Consider the following 15883-nt stretch of genomic DNA (forward strand, 5'->3'; position numbering starts at 1 on the left):
GACGTTGAGTGAGAGGTTATTTTCCTGGCACCACACTCCGAGAGCCCTCACCTCCTCCCTGTAGGCTGTCTCATCGTTGTTGGTAATCAAGCCTACTACTGTTGTGTCGTCTGCAAACTTGATGATTGAGTTGGAGGCGTGCATGGCTACGCAGTCATGGGTGAACAGGGATTACAGGAAGGGGGCTGAGCACACACCCTTGTGGGGCCCCAGTGTTGACGATCAGTGAAGTGGAGATGTTGGGTACAGGAATGATGGTGGCCATCCTGAAGCATGTGGGGACAGCAGACTGGGATAGGGAGAGATTGAATATGTCCGTAAACACATCAGCCAGCTGGTCTGCACATGCTCTGAGGACGCGGCTAGGAATGCTGTCTGGGCCGGCAGCCTTGCGAGGGTTAACATGTTTAAATGTCTTACTCACGTCGGCCATGGAGAAGTCGAGCCCACAGTTCTTGGTAGCTGGCCGAGTCGGTGGTACTGTGTTATCCTCAAAGCGGGCAAAGAACTTGTTTAGCTTGTCTGGCAGCAAGACGTCGGTGTACGCTACGTGGCTGGTTTTCCTATTGTAGTCAGTGATTGTCTGTAAACCCTGACACATACGTCTCGTGTCTGAGCAGTTGAATTGCGACTCCACTTTGTCTCGATATTGACGTTTTGCTTGTTTGATTGCCTTGCGGAGGGAATGACCACTCTGTTTGTGTTCTGCCATATTCCCTGTCACCTTGCCATGGTTAAATGCGGTGGTTCGTGCTTTCAGTTTTTCGCGTATGCTGCCATCTATCCACGGTTTCTGGTTAGGGTAGGTTTTAATAGTCACAGTGGGTACGACAGCGCCTTGCAAAAGTATTCATCCCCCTTGGCGTTTTTCCTATTTTGTTGCATTACAACCTGTAATTTAAATTGATTTTTATTTGGATTTCATGTAATGGACAGACACAAAATAGTCCAAATTGGTGACGTGAAATTTAAAAAATTACTTGTTTGAAAAATTATACAAAATAAATAACGGAAAAGTGGTGTGTGCATATGTATTCACCCCCTTTGCTATGAAGCCCCTAAATAAGATCTGGTGCAACCAATTACCTTCAGAAGTCACATAATTAGTTAAAGAAAGTCCACCTGTGTGCAATCTAAGTGTCACATGATCTGTCACTTGATCTCAGTATATATACACCTGTTCTAAAAGGCCCCAGAGTCTGCAACACCACTAAGCAAGGGGCACCATGAAGACCAAGGAGCTCTCCAAACAGGTCAGGGACAAAGATGTGGAAAAGTACAGATCAGGGTTGGGTTACAAAAAAATATCAGAAACTTTGAACATCCCACGGAGCACCATTAAATCCATTATTTAAAAAAATGGAAATAATACGGCACCACAACAAACCTGCCGAGAGAGGGCCGCCCACCAAAACTCACGGACCAGGCAAGGAGGGCATTAATCAGAGAGGCAACAAAGAGACCAAAGATAACCCTGAAGGAGCTGCAAAGCTCCACAGCGGAGATTGGAGTATCTGTCCATAGGACAACTTTTTTTTCCACCTTTATTTAACCAGGTAAGCCAGTTGAGAACAAGTTCTCATTTACAACTGCAACCTGGCCAAGATAAAGCAAAGCAGTGCGATTAAAAACAACAACAACAACAACACAGAGTTACATATGGAATAAACAAAACGTACAGTCAATAACACAATAGAAAATCTATATACAGTGTGTGCAAATGTAGTAAGTTATGTAGGTAAGGCAATAAATAGGCCATAGTGCAAAATAATTACAATTTAGTATTAACACTGGAGTGATAGATGTGCAGAAGATGATGTGCAAATAGAGATACTGGGGTGCAAATGAGCAAAATAAATAACAATATGGGGATGAGGTAGTTGGGTGGGCTAATTACAGATGGGCTGTGTACAGGTGCAGTGATCGGTAAGCTGCTCTGACAACTGATGCTTAAAGTTAGTGAGGGAGATAAGTGTCTCCAGCTTCAGAGATTTTTGCAGTTTGTTCCAGTCATTTGCAGCAGAGAACTGGAAGGAATGGCGGCCAAAGGAGGTGTTGGCTTTGGGGATGACCAGTGAGATATACAGTCGGGAGAACAAGTATTTGATACACTGCCGATTTTGCAGGTTTTCCTACTTACAAAGCATGTAGAGGTCTGTAATTTTTATCATAGGTACACTTCAACTGTGAGAGACGGAATCTAAAACAAAAATCCAGAAAATCACATTGTATGATTTTTAAGTAATTAATTTGCATTTTATTGCATGACATAAGTATTTGATCACCTACCAACCAGTAAGAATTCCGGCTCTCACAGACCTGTTAGTTGTTCTTTAAGAAGCCCTCCTGTTCTCCACTCATTACCTGTATTAACTGCACCTGTTTGAACTCGTTACCTGTATAAAAGACACCTGTCCACACACTCAATCAAACAGACTCCAACCTCTCCACAATGGCCAAGACCAGAGAGCTGTGTAAGGACATCAGGGATAAAATTGTAGACCTGCACAAGGCTGGGATGGGCTACAGGACAATAGGCAAGCAGCTTGGTGAGAAGGCAACAACTGTTGGCGCAATTATTAGAAAATGGAAGAAGTTCAAGATGACTGTCAATCACCCTCGGTCTGGGGCTCCATGCAAGATCTCACCTCGTGGGGCATCAATGATCATGAGGAAGGTGAGGGATCAGCCCAGAACTACACGGCAGGACCTGGTCAATGACCTGAAGAGAGCTGGGACCACAGTCTCAAAGAAAACCATTAGTAACACACTACGCCGTCATGGATTAAAATCCTGCAGTGCACGCAAGGTCCCCCTGCTCAAGCCAGCGCATGTCCAGGCCCGTCTGAAGTTTGCCAATGACCATCTGGATGATCCAGAGGAGGAATGGGAGAAGGTTATGTGGTCTGATGAGACAAAAATATAGCTTTTTGGTCTAAACTCCACTCGCCGTGTTTGGAGGAAGTAGAAGGATGAGTACAACCCCAAGAACACCATCCCAACCGTGAAGCATGGAGGTGGAAACATCATTCTTTGGGGATGCTTTTCTGCAAAGGGGACAGGACGACTGCACCGTATTGAGGGGAGGATGGGTGGGGCCATGTATTGCGAGATCTTGGCCAACAACCTCCTTCCCTCAATAAGAGCATTGAAGATGTGTCGTGGCTGGGTCTTCCAGCATGACAACGACCCGAAACACACAGCTAGGGCAACTATGGAGTGGCTCCGTAAGAAGCATCTCAAGGTCCTGGAGTGGCCTAGCCAGTCTCCAGACCTGAACCCAATAGAAAATCTTTGGAGGGAGCTGAAAGTCCGTATTGCCCAGCGACAGCCCCGAAACCTGAAGGATCTGGAGAAGGTCTGTATGGAGGAGTGGGCCAAAATCCCTGCTGCAGTGTGTGCAAACCTGGTCAAGACCTACAGGAAACGTATGATCTCTGTAATTGCAAACAAAGGTTTCTGCACCAAATATTAAGTTCTGCTTTTCTGATGTATCAAATACTTATGTCATGCAATAAAATGCAAATTAATTACTTAAAAATCATACAATGTGATTTTGTGGATTTTTGTTTTAGATTCCGTCTCTCACAGTTTAAGTGTACCTATGATACAATTTTACAGAACTCTACATGCTTTGTAAGTAGTAAAACCTGCAAAATCGTCAGTGTATCAAATACTTGTTCTCCCCACTGTACCTGCTGGAACGCATACTACGTGTGGGTGTTGCTATGGTGACCAATGATCTAAGATAAGGCGGGGATTTGCCTAGAAGTGATTTATAGATTACCTGAAGAGTGGCCAGAAAAAAAGCCATTGCTTAAGGAAAAAAATAAGCAAACACGTTTGGTGTTCGCCAAAAGGCATGTGGGAGACTCCCCAAACATATGGAAGAAGGTACTCTTGTCAGATGAGACTAAAATTGAACTTTTTGGCCATCAAGGAAAACGCTATCTCTGGCGCAAACCCAACACCTCTCATCACCCCGAGAACACCACCCCCACAGTGAAGCATGGTGGTGGCAGCATCATGCTGTGGGGATGTTTTTCATCGGCAGGGACTAGGAAACTGGTCAGAATTGAAGGAATGATGGATGGTGCTAAATACAGGGACATTCTTGAGGGAAACCTGTTTCAGTCTTCCAGAGATTTGAGACTGGGACGGAGGTTCACCTTCCAGCAGGACAATGACCCTAAGCATACTGCTAAAGCAACACTCGAGTGGTTTAAGGGGAAACATTTAAATGTCTTGGAATGGCCTAGTCAAAGCCCAGACCTCAATCCAATTGAGAATCTGTGGTATGACTTAAAGATTGCTGTACACCAGCGGAACCCATCCAACTTCAAGGAGCTGGAGCAGTTTTGCCTTGAAGAATGGGCAAAAATCCCAGTGGCTAGATGTGCCAAGCTTATAGAGACATTCCCCAAGAGACGTGCAGCTGTAATTGCTGCAAAAGGTGGCTCTACAAAGTATTGACTTTGGTGGGGATGAATAGTTATGCACGCTCAAGTTTTCTGTTTTTCTGTCTTATTTGTTGTTTGTTTCACAATAAAAAATATTTTGCATCTTCAAAGTGGTAGGCATGTTGTGTAAATCAAATGATACAAACCCCCCAAAAATCAATTTTAATTCCAGGTTGTAAGACAACAAAATAGGAAAAATGCCAAGGGGGGTGAATACTTTCGCAAGCCACTGTATACACTTCCTTATAAACCCACTCACTGAATCAGCGTATACGTCTATATTATTCTCAGAGGCTACCCGGAACATATCTCAGTCCGCGTGATCAAAACAATCTTGAAGCTTGATTCCCATTGATCAGACCAGCGTTGAATAGTCCTTAGCACAGGTGCTTCCTGTTTGAGTTTCTGCCTATAGGAAGGGAGGAGCAAAATGGAGTCGTGGTCAGATTTGCCGAAAGGCGGTCGGGGGAGGGCCTTGTATGCAGAGCGGAAATTAGTGTAGCAGTGATCCAGTGTTTTTCCAGCGCGAGTGCTACAGTCAATATGCTGATAGAATTTAGGTTGCCTTTTTCTCAAATTTGCTTTGTTAAAATCCCCAGCTACAATAAATGCAGCCTCAGGATATATGGTTTCCTGTTTGCATAAAGTCCAGTTAGGTTCCTTGAGGGCCATCGTGGTATCGGCTTGAGGGGAGATACACGGCTGCAACAATAACCGAAGAGAATTCTCTTGGGAGATAATACGGTCGGTATTTGATTGTGAGCAGTTATCAGCGGTGAACTCGTCACCGTCTTGATCTCTTCTCTCTTTAACAGGTCTCTATGGCTCATAGTGTAAATGTATAGGTTGTTGTCCGGGAAGGTCTGTGAGCTCAGCGGTCAAGCTGAAGGCTCTTTAGAAAACAAACAGTGTAGCAGCACACTCATATTTCCTGGCCATAAGGAGTGCTGGTTTTCATACATCAAATAAAACCATACTCATTGGTGGATGATATTCCATTTGTTGGCTGTATTAATTGTAAATTAACACAGCGATAGCCTTCTGTCCTCGCCAGATCAACTGTCTATCAGTATTTTGTTATTGTTATTCTTCAAGTAAAGCACCTGTCAAAAGCTTGATAGCAGGGGGTGTCACAACACCTACAATTTTGATTATTTGTGTTATACATTAGCAACAATTCTTATGTTCATGTGAAGCTCCAGGCAAAAAATGTCAGCAGCAGTAAGCCATGGAGGATTCCCAGCTCTGACCGTCCCTATGGCAGTGCTTACCCACTGGTACTTTCCACAGTGGAACTTCAGTGCTGCTGTCCCCAACTGTCAGAGGCTGCTGTGTTCTGCCTGCCACACTCTCTCTGACTGCCTGGCTGGGTGACTACATTAATCCCCAGATTAGTGCCTCCTCACCCTGATTGTTTTACAGGCAGCTGTTCAGGCACTGGTTGCTCCCTGGCTTGATTACCTGTGCTGTGCGTCCCCTCGAGGAACAGCCTGTTTGGCCTGGCTGGCCATGCTGTTAGTCTCCAGCTAATTGATTCATAATGGGAATTCAACCCAGGGTCTCCTCAGAGCAGTCGCTCTGCTGCTGCCTGTGGATAACAGTGGGATAGGGTAGATTAGTTAGGCTCTAGAAAGAGAAAAGTTCCTGGGGAAACTTAATTTGCAAGCAAATAAATCTTGCTTGTGACCAACTGGTTTCAAAGCCGGCTCTCCTATGGGTCAAAAGGAGAGCCCATCAAAGCAGTTGAGAACAAACACTTATCCTATGACATCAGGGCAGTGGAAGACTGATAATAGAAAGTGAGCTATTGTGATGGCCATGGCTACATTTTTTCCCCCCATACATACACTACCGTTCAAAAGTTTGGGGTCATTTAGAAACGTCCTTGTTTTCGAAAGAAAATAAATGTTTTGGTCCATTAAAATAACATCAAATTGATCAGAAATACAGTGTAGACATTGTTAATGTTGTAAATGGCTATTGTAGCTGGAAACGGCAGATTTTTAATGGATATCTACATTGGTGTACAGAGGCCCATTATCAGCAACCATCAGTCCTGTGTTCCAATGGCACGTTGTGTTTGCTAATCCAAGTTTATCATTTTAAAAGGCTAATTGATCATTAGAAAACCCTTTTGCATTTATGTTAGCACAGCTGAAAACTCTTGTGCTGATTAAAGAAGCAATAAAACTGGCCTTCTTGAGACTAGTTGAGTATCTGGAGCATCAGCAGTCGTGGGTTCGATTACAGGCTCAAAATGGCCAGAAACAAAGAACTTTCTTCTGAAACTCGTCAGTCTATTCTTGTGCTGAGAAATGAAGGCTATTCCATGCGAGAAATTGCCAAGAAACTGAAGATCTCGTACAATGCTGTACTCCCTTCACAGAACAGTACAAACTGGCTCTAACCAGAATAGAAAGAGGAGTGGGAGGCCCCGGTGCACAACTGAGCAAGAGGACAAATACATTAGTGTCTAGTTTGAGAAACAGACGCCTCACAGGTCTTCAACTGGCAGCTTCATTAAATAGTAACTCTGGGATGCTGACCTTCTAGGCAGAGTTGCAAAGAAAAACCCATATCTCAGACTGGCCAATAAAAAGAAAAGATTAAGATGGGCAAAAGAACACAGACACTGGACTTTTTCTTTGCAACTCTGCCTAGAAGGTCAGCATCCCGTAGTCGCCTCTTCACTGTTGACGTTGAGACTGGTGTTTTGCGGGTACTATTTAATTAAGCTGCCAGTTGAGGACCTGTGAGGCGACTGTTTCTCCAACTAGACACTCTAATGTATTTGTCCTCTTGCTCAGTTGTGCACCGGGGCCTCCCACTCCTCTTTCTATTCTGTATAGATCCAGTTTGCGCTGTTCAGTGAAGGGAGTAGTACACAGCGTTGTACGAGATCTTCCGTTTCTTGGCAATTTCTCGCATGGAATAGCCTTCATTTCTCAGCACAAGAATAACTGACGAGTTTCAGAAGAAATGTATTTGTTTCTGGCCATTTTGAGCCTGTAATCAAACCCACAATTGCTGATGCTCCAGATACTCAACTAGTCTCAAGAAGGCCAGTTTTATTGCTCTTTAATCAGCACAACAGTTTTCAGCTGTGCTAACATAATTGCAAAAGGGTTTTCTAATTATCAATTAGCCTTTTAAAATGATAAACTTGGATTAGCAAATACAACGTGCCATTGGAACACAGGACTGATGGTTGCTGATAATGGGCCTCTGTACGCCTATGTAGATATTCCATTAAAAATCAGCTGTTTCTAGCTACAATAGCCATTTACAACATTAACAATGTCTACACTGTATTTCTGATCAATTTCATGTTATTTTAATGGACAAAATAATTGCTTTTCTTTCGAAAACAAGGACATTTCGAAGTGACCCCAAACTTTTGAACGGTAGTGTAGGTAATACACAGGGGTTAATTCATTAGACCCTTGCGCAATAACTGCTGTCCAAGGTGGTTGTGTTCAATCAACAGTTAATGTCAACCTTTGTGTGTCCCTGAGGACAAGTGTAGGGCTTTGTGCTCCAGTCTATACACACCATCATATACATACAGTTGAAGTCGGAAGTTTACATACACTTAGGCTGGAGTCATTAAAACTCGTTTTTCAACCACTTCACAAATTCACTTGTTAACAGACTATAGTTTTGGCAAGTCGGTTAGGACATATACAGTGGGGGAAAAAAGTATTTAGTCAGCCACCAATTGTGCAAGTTCTCCCACTTAAAAAGATGAGAGAGGCCTGTAATTTTCATCATAGGTACACGTCAACTATGACAGACAAATTGTGAGAAAAAAATCCAGAAAATCACATTGTAGGATTTTTAATGAATTTATTTGCAAATTATGGTGGAAAATAAGTATTTGGTCACCTACAAACAAGCAAGATTTCTGGCTCTCACAGACCTGTAACTTCTTCTTTAAGAGGCTCCTCTGTCCTCCACTCGTTACCTGTATTAATGGCACCTGTTTGAACTTGTTATCAGTATAAAAGACACCTGTCCACAACCTCAAACAGTCACACTCCAAACTCCACTATGGCCAAGACCAAAGAGCTGTCAAAGGACACCAGAAACAAAATTGTAGACCTGCACCAGGCTGGGAAGACTGAATCTGCAATAGGTAAGCAGCTTGGTTTGAAGAAATCAACTGTGGGAGCATTTATTAGGAAATGGAAGACATACAAGACCACTGATAATCTCCCTCGATCTGGGGCTCCACGCAAGATCTCACCCAGTGGGGTCAAAATGATCACAAGAACGGTGAGCAAAAATCCTAGAACCACACGGGGAGACCTAGTGAATGACCTGCAGAGAGCTGGGACCAAAGTAACAAAGCCTACCATCAGTAACACACTACGCCGCCAGGGACTCAAATCCTGCAGTGCCAGACGTGTCCCCCTGCTTAAGCCAGTACATGTCCAGGCCCGTCTGAAGTTTGCTAGAGTGCATTTGGATGATCCAGAAGAGGATTGGGAGAATGTCATATGGTCAGATGAAACCAAAATAGAACTTTTTGGTAAAAACTCAACTCTTTGGAGGACAAAGAATGCTGAGTTGCATCCAAAGAACACCATACCTACTGTGAAGCATGGGGGTGGAAACATCATGCTTTGGGGCTGTTTTTCTGCAAAGGGACCAGGACGACTGATCCGTGTAAAGGAAAGAATGAATGGGGCCATGTATCGTGAAATTGAGGGAACGAAGGAGTGGCTTCGTAAGAAGCATTTCAAGGTCCTGTAGTGGCCTAGCCAGTCTCCAGATCTCAACCCCATAGAAAATCTTTGGAGGGAGTTGAAAGTCCGTGTTGCCCAGCGACAGCCCCAAAACATCACTGCTCTAGAGGAGATCTGCATGGAGGAATGGGCCAAAATACCAGCAACAGTGTGTGAAAACCTTGTGAAGACTTACAGAAAACGTTTGACCTGTGTCATTGCCAACAAAGGGTATATAACAAAGTATTGAGAAACTTTTGTTATTGACCAAATACTTATTTTCCACCATAATTTGCAAATAAATTCATTAAAAATCCTACAATGTGATTTTCTGGATTTTTTTCTTCTCATTTTGTCTGTCATAGTTGACGTGTACCTATGATGAAAATTACAGGCCTCTCTCATCTTTTTAAGTGGGAGAACTTGCACAATTGGTGGCTGACTAAATACTTTTTTGCCCCACTGTACTATGTGCATGACACAAGTAATTTTTCCAACAATTGTTTACAGACAGATTATTTCACTTATAATTCACTGTATCACAATTCCAGTGGATCAGAAGTTTACATACACTAGGTTGACTGTGCCTTTAAACAGCTTGGAAAATTCCAGAAAATCATCATCATTTGAGTCAATTGGAGGTGTACCTGTGGATGGATTTCAAGGCCTACCTTCAAACTCAGTGCCTCTTTGCTTGACATCATGGGAAAATCAAAAGAAATCAGCCAAGACCTCAGAAAAAAATTGTAGACCTCCACAAGTCTGGTTCATCCTTGGGAGCAATTTCCAAATGCCTGAAGGTACCACGTTCATCTGTACAAACAATAGTACGCAAGTATGAACACCATGGGACCGCGCAGCCGTCATACCGCTCAGGAAGGAGACGAGTTCTGTCTCCTAGAGATGAACGTACTTTGGTGTGAAAAGTGCAAATCAATCCCAGAACAACAGCAAAGGACCTTGTGAAGATGCTGGAGGAAACAGGTACAAAAGTATCTATATCCACAGTAAAACGAGTCCTATATCGACATAACCTGAAAGGCCGCTCAGCAAGGAAGAAGCCACTGCTCCAAAACCGCCATACAAAAGCCAGACTACGGTTTGCAACTGCACATGGGGAGAAAGATCGTACTTTTTGGAGAAATGTCCTCTGGTCTAATGAAACAAAACTAGAACTGTTTGGCCATAATGACCATCATTATGTTTGGAGGAAAAAGGTGGTGGCTTGTAAGCCCAAGAACACCATCCCAACCGTGAAGCACGGGGGTGGCAGCATCATGCTGTGGGGGTGATTTGCTGCAGGAGGGACTGGTGCACTTCACAAAATAGATGACATCATGAGGAAGGAAAATTATGTGGATATATTGAAGCAACGTCTCAAGACATCAGTCAGGAAGTTAAAGCTTGGTCGCAAATGGGTCTTCCAAATGGACAATGACCCCAAGCATACTTCCAAAGTTGTGGCAAAATGGCTTAAGGACAACAAGGTCAAGGTATTGGAGTAGCCATCACAAAGCCCTGACCTCAATCCTATAGAAAATGTGTGGGCAGAACTGAAAAGGCGTGTGCGAGCAAGGAGGCCTACAAACCTGACTCAGTTACACGAGCTCTGTCATGTGGAATGGGCCAAAATTCACCCAACTTATTGTGGGAAGCTTGTGGAAGGCTACCCGAAACGTTTGACCCAAGTTAAACAATGTAAAGGCAATGCTACCAAATACTAATTGAGTGTATGTAAACTTCTGACCCACTGGGAATGTGATGAAAGAAATAAAAGCTGAAATAAATAATTCTCTCTACTATTATTCTGACATTTCACATTCTTAAAATACACTGGTGATCCTAACTGACCTCATACAGGGAATGTTTACTAGGTTAAATGTCAGGAATTGTGAAAAACTCAGTTTAAATGTATTTGGCTAAGGTGTATGTAAACTTCCGACTTCAACTGTATATATTTATATTTCGGACTCTGACGTTGCTCGTTCTGATATTTCTTAATTCCTTTATTTTCATTTTGGGGGATTTGTGTGTATTGTTTTGTATTTTTAGTTATTACTACACTGTTGGCGCTAGAAACATAAGCATTTTGCTGCACCTGCGATAACATCTGCAAAATATGTGTACGCGACCAATAACGTTTTATTTAATTTGGTACATAAAGTACAAAAACATTATTGTTGCTAAGTCGCTGAAAGATTGCACCTAGCGAAGACCTAACGGATTTTCGAAATGGTCAGGGGCTGCTTTTGTGGGGCCAATTTATTGACAGATTCCTCTCATACAAATACCTTTGGGACAGCATCAGGGCCTGTCATGGAACAGTGAGAACATATGGACCAGGCCATAATAACAGGAGAATGTCTGACTACATACTAGTATTTATTAATGTTGTAGAGTTTGTAAAGAGGAAGTATGGATAGAAAGTGAGACTTCTAAAAATACATCTGTGGAATAAAAAAAAAAAAGGAAAAGTGAGTAGTGGTGGTAAGATTTTTCAATTAGTCGGACTTAATTAGGCCACTGTCAATAGAAACTGATTAATGCGGATGTTAAATCTGGTCGAAGGAAAATGTATAATACTTAGATGCATTAATTTATTTAATATACTTTGTAGGGATACTCAATAACACAATTATTATATATTATTGTATTATAAACTGGGTGGTTCAAGCCCTGAATGCTGATTGACTGAAAGCCGTGCTATATCAGACCGTATACCACGGGTATGACAAAACATTTATTTTTACTGCTCTAATTACATTGGTAACCAGTTTATAATAGCAATAAGGCACCTCAGGGGTTTGTGGTATATGGCCAATATACCACAGCTAAGGGCTGGATCCAGGCACTCCGCGTTGCGCATAAGAACAGCCCTTAGCCGTGGTATATTGGCCATATACCACAAACCCCCTCGTGCCTTATTGCTTAATAATATTATTGTGTTTACATTAAGTGTCGGGGTGAAAAGAGTTGCAAAGCAATTAAACTGTTGTGGAGAAGGTGAAATGTTCAGAGTTATTGAGCTGAAATGTAACCTATAGTTGTACATCAATCTGTATATTTTCCTGTCCTCTCTTCCAGCTGTCCTTGAAGTGCCGGGCTCCTGAGGTGACCCAGTATGTCTACCAGGTGTACGACTCAGTCCTGAAGAACTGAACTCTGTCCATCGACTCACCACCCTCCACTCCACACATCTACCCAAGAACAAACAGCAGCTTTTAGCATTTTAGTCATTTATTATTCCACTCCCTCATTCCTCTCCACCATCCTTACCTCCATGGGAGAATGTGACATCCCCAGTCCATCCTAAACTAAATGTCTTACTGTCGTAAAACGTGGTTGATGGTGAAGCTCTCCAAAAAGAAGAAGAAACATTTAATATTCTCTAAGCAATCGCCCCACCTCTTTGTACTGTATTGCCAATATTGGAAAGTGTAATATGATAAATGTTTTTGTGTCTATTCTTTTTAATGCTTTTTCTGCTTCCGTGGTACTTTTCATACTTTCCCAACCATTCCACAAGAGATACTCCATTGAGTGCCATCTACCAGGCCTTCCTGGGGCCGACGTTGCCAGTTGAACCAGTTGCTGTCTCCATGATTTAGCAAGTACCATTCTGAGCCAATATGGCAGTCGTGAGAGGTGAGAGCAGGGCCAGAGAACGTGAAATCGATTTTAATGCATTAGTGGATTTCATTCTGTTCTCATTTTAGTAACCACTATGATAAACCACTATTTATGTTAGCTATTATTATGTCTGCTCCCATATGCCATTCCTTTTTTACTGATACTTGCAGGCAGCTGATCATTTCATGCTTCTCATCCCTTTTCTGATTGCTCGACCTGCCGCAGCAATCAAACACCGCTATAGTCATTCCTAGATTGTCATTCCTAGATTTCCAATAATCCATGTCCCTTTGCTGGTTTTGTGTTGCAGTATTAATTAATATGCCAATTGTGAGTGTGGAATGAGTTGTCAATTCTGTAATGCTGTTCTCATCTTACGTTGATTCCAATGAGATAGTATGCTTTATTCTTTATATGTAAGATTGTTATTGATATTCCATTTGCAGCTGTTCATCCAAACAAAACTAAACCCCAAACCCTGGGTCAAACTCAATGCCAGGGTCAATATCAGTTGATATTTTGCTTAGTAGGGAACAACCCCATACTGTCATCAATTACATGCATAGTGTTTGTGTTATAATGCAGTTAAAACCACCTCCCTGACATTGCTTTATCCTAAACATGGAGGATATTTAGTGCATGCAGGCCACCTAAAGGACCAGGGTCACCCCCTCTATGATTATACTGTGCAGTGACGTGGTGTAGTTTGTAGACGTGAAGTTCTGTACGACTAATGAAAGATTATTATATTACTACCAGAATAAGTGTGCTTGAAATCCATAACAGAAAAACTGTGGCGGCATATTCCAGTAATGTACCAAGTCCTCATGTGGAAAGTGATCTAAAGAAGTGATCTAAATAAGTTTTATTTATAAATGTATACAAACTGATGTGATTTTAATATGCCATATCTCTATGACCATTGTTGTTAGACCTCTGGTAGTTGAGCTCAAACATTTTAATCATTTTATTAATCATTTTATTTAAGCCAATGTAAAGAGCAGTCTCAAGGGTACCAGTTGTGTTTGTGACTTTAGCTTCTTAATTTTATTGTTGCCATACATGCTGATGTGCCTGTGAACCTGCAATAGAAGTAGTGTCCAATGCTTCCAATAAATCTTAGAGGTCTGTTTTCCTCACTCTCAAAACGACACTTAGCTACTTGGGAAGATCTTATCTTTGGCCACAATTTGATTGTATGTATCCCCAGCAAGATGTTGGGTAACACTTTATTTGGATTGTCCATCTAGGATGCTCTGCAGACTATCAGTAACATTTCAACTATCTACTAGCCCTAGCTCTAACTCTAAACGTAACCCTTACCCTAACACTTATTCTAAACCTAACCGTAACCTTAGCAAGTAGTTGCTTATCAACATAGTTTGTTGATAGTATGAAAATACGGACTAAAGTGTGACCAGATGTTGTTATAAAGGTGTATTTGGGTCTGGCTTTCCCACCCAGAACTATGTGTGAGAAAAATATTTAATGTACTTACTCGTAAACCCAGCAACGAGGAATAGGCCTACATAACAGCTGTAGTAAGAAATAATCTGACAACTGAAATGACCGTTTTTCGCCTCTTCTCCTCAAGCTAGCCTGTTGATCCTGCATCACTCCTCATCCCCAACTTGTCACTGTATCCTCTCTTATTTCAATAAAATGTCTGTTATAAACCTATGCAGTGCCAGATGTTTCACTGTCATTTGTTCACAATCCATAATCAGCCCAAAGGTAATATGACCAGCATGAAGCACAGCCAAAGGCAGGGCCAGCGTTATGGGCGGGCCCTAGGGGGCCTGGCTACCCTACCGTACCTCCTTGCCTGTCCAAATAAAATATTGATCATTTATTTGACCGAGACGTGCGCTGACAGAAAGACTTGTCAATCTAAAATTGAATCGTACTACACCGGCTCTGACACTCGTCGGATGTGGCAGGGCTTGAAAACTATTACAGACTACAAAAGGAAGCACAGCCGCAAGCTGCCCAGTGACACAAGCCTACCAGACGAGCTAAATCACTTCTATGCTCGCTTCGAGGCAAGCAACACTGAAGCATGCATGAGAGCACCAGCTGTTCCGGATGACTATGTGATCACGTTCTCCGTAGCCGATGTGAGTAAGACTTTTAAGCAGGTCAACATTCACAAGGCCGCAGGGCCAGACGGATTACCAGGACGTGTACTCCGAGCATGTGCTGACCAACTGGCAAGTGTCTTCACTGACATTTTCAACATGTCCCTGACTGAGTCTGTAATACCAACATGTTTCAAGTAGACCACCATAGTCCCTGTGCCCAAGGACACTAAGATAACCTGCCTAAATGACTACCGACCCGTAGCACTCACGTCTGTAGCCATGAAGTGCTTTGAAAGGCTGGTCATGGCTCACGACACCATTATCCCAGAAACCCTAGACCCACTCCAATTTGCATACCGCCCCAACAGATCCACAGATGATTTTTATTTATTTTTATTTCACCTTTATTTAACCAGGTAAGCCAGTTGAGAACAAGTTCTCATTTACAACTGCGACCTGGCCAAGATAAAGCAAAGCAGTGCGATTAAAAACGACAACACAGAGTTACATATGGAATAAACAAAAACAAAACGTACAGTCAATAACAATAGAAAATCTATATACAGTGTGTGCAAATGTAGTAAGTTATGGAGGTAAGGCAATAAATAGGCCATAGTGCAAAATAATTACAATTTAGTATTAACACTGGAGTGATAGATGAGATACTGGGGTGCAAATGAGAAAAATAAATAATGTAAATAACAATATGGGGATGAGGTAGTTGGGTGGGCTAATTACAGATGGGCTGTGTACAGGTGCAGTGATCGGTAAGCTGCTCTGACAACTGATGCTTAAAGTTAGTGAGGGAGATAAGTGTCTCCAGCTTCAGAGATTTTTGCAATTCGTTCCAGTCATTTGCAGCAGAGAACTGGAAGGAATGGCGGTGTTGTCTTTGGGGATGACCAGTGAGATATACCTGCTAAAACGCATACTACGGGTGGGTGTTGCTATGGTGACCAATGATCTAAGATAAGGCGGGGATTTG

General features: G+C 42.4%; 1 protein-coding gene across 2 annotated transcripts in view; it reads left to right on the forward strand.

Moving 5' to 3' along the window:
- LOC311142058 (AP-2 complex subunit beta) overlaps positions 1–14497 on the forward strand; it is a 69535-nt gene extending 55038 nt beyond the window's left edge. For both annotated transcript variants that reach the window (XM_084177612.1, XM_084177611.1), the window contains one exon: positions 12272–14497. In XM_084177612.1, coding sequence (XP_084033738.1) covers positions 12272–12346 — 75 coding nt within the window. In that variant the 3' untranslated portion in view covers positions 12347–14497. The remainder of the gene's footprint in view (positions 1–12271) is intronic.
- Positions 14498–15883: the final 1386 nt, after the last annotated feature.

Source organism: Coregonus lavaretus (genome assembly GCF_964263955.1).
Source record: "Coregonus lavaretus genome assembly, chromosome: 15".
In the NCBI taxonomy this organism is placed as follows: Eukaryota; Metazoa; Chordata; class Actinopteri; order Salmoniformes; family Salmonidae; genus Coregonus; species Coregonus lavaretus.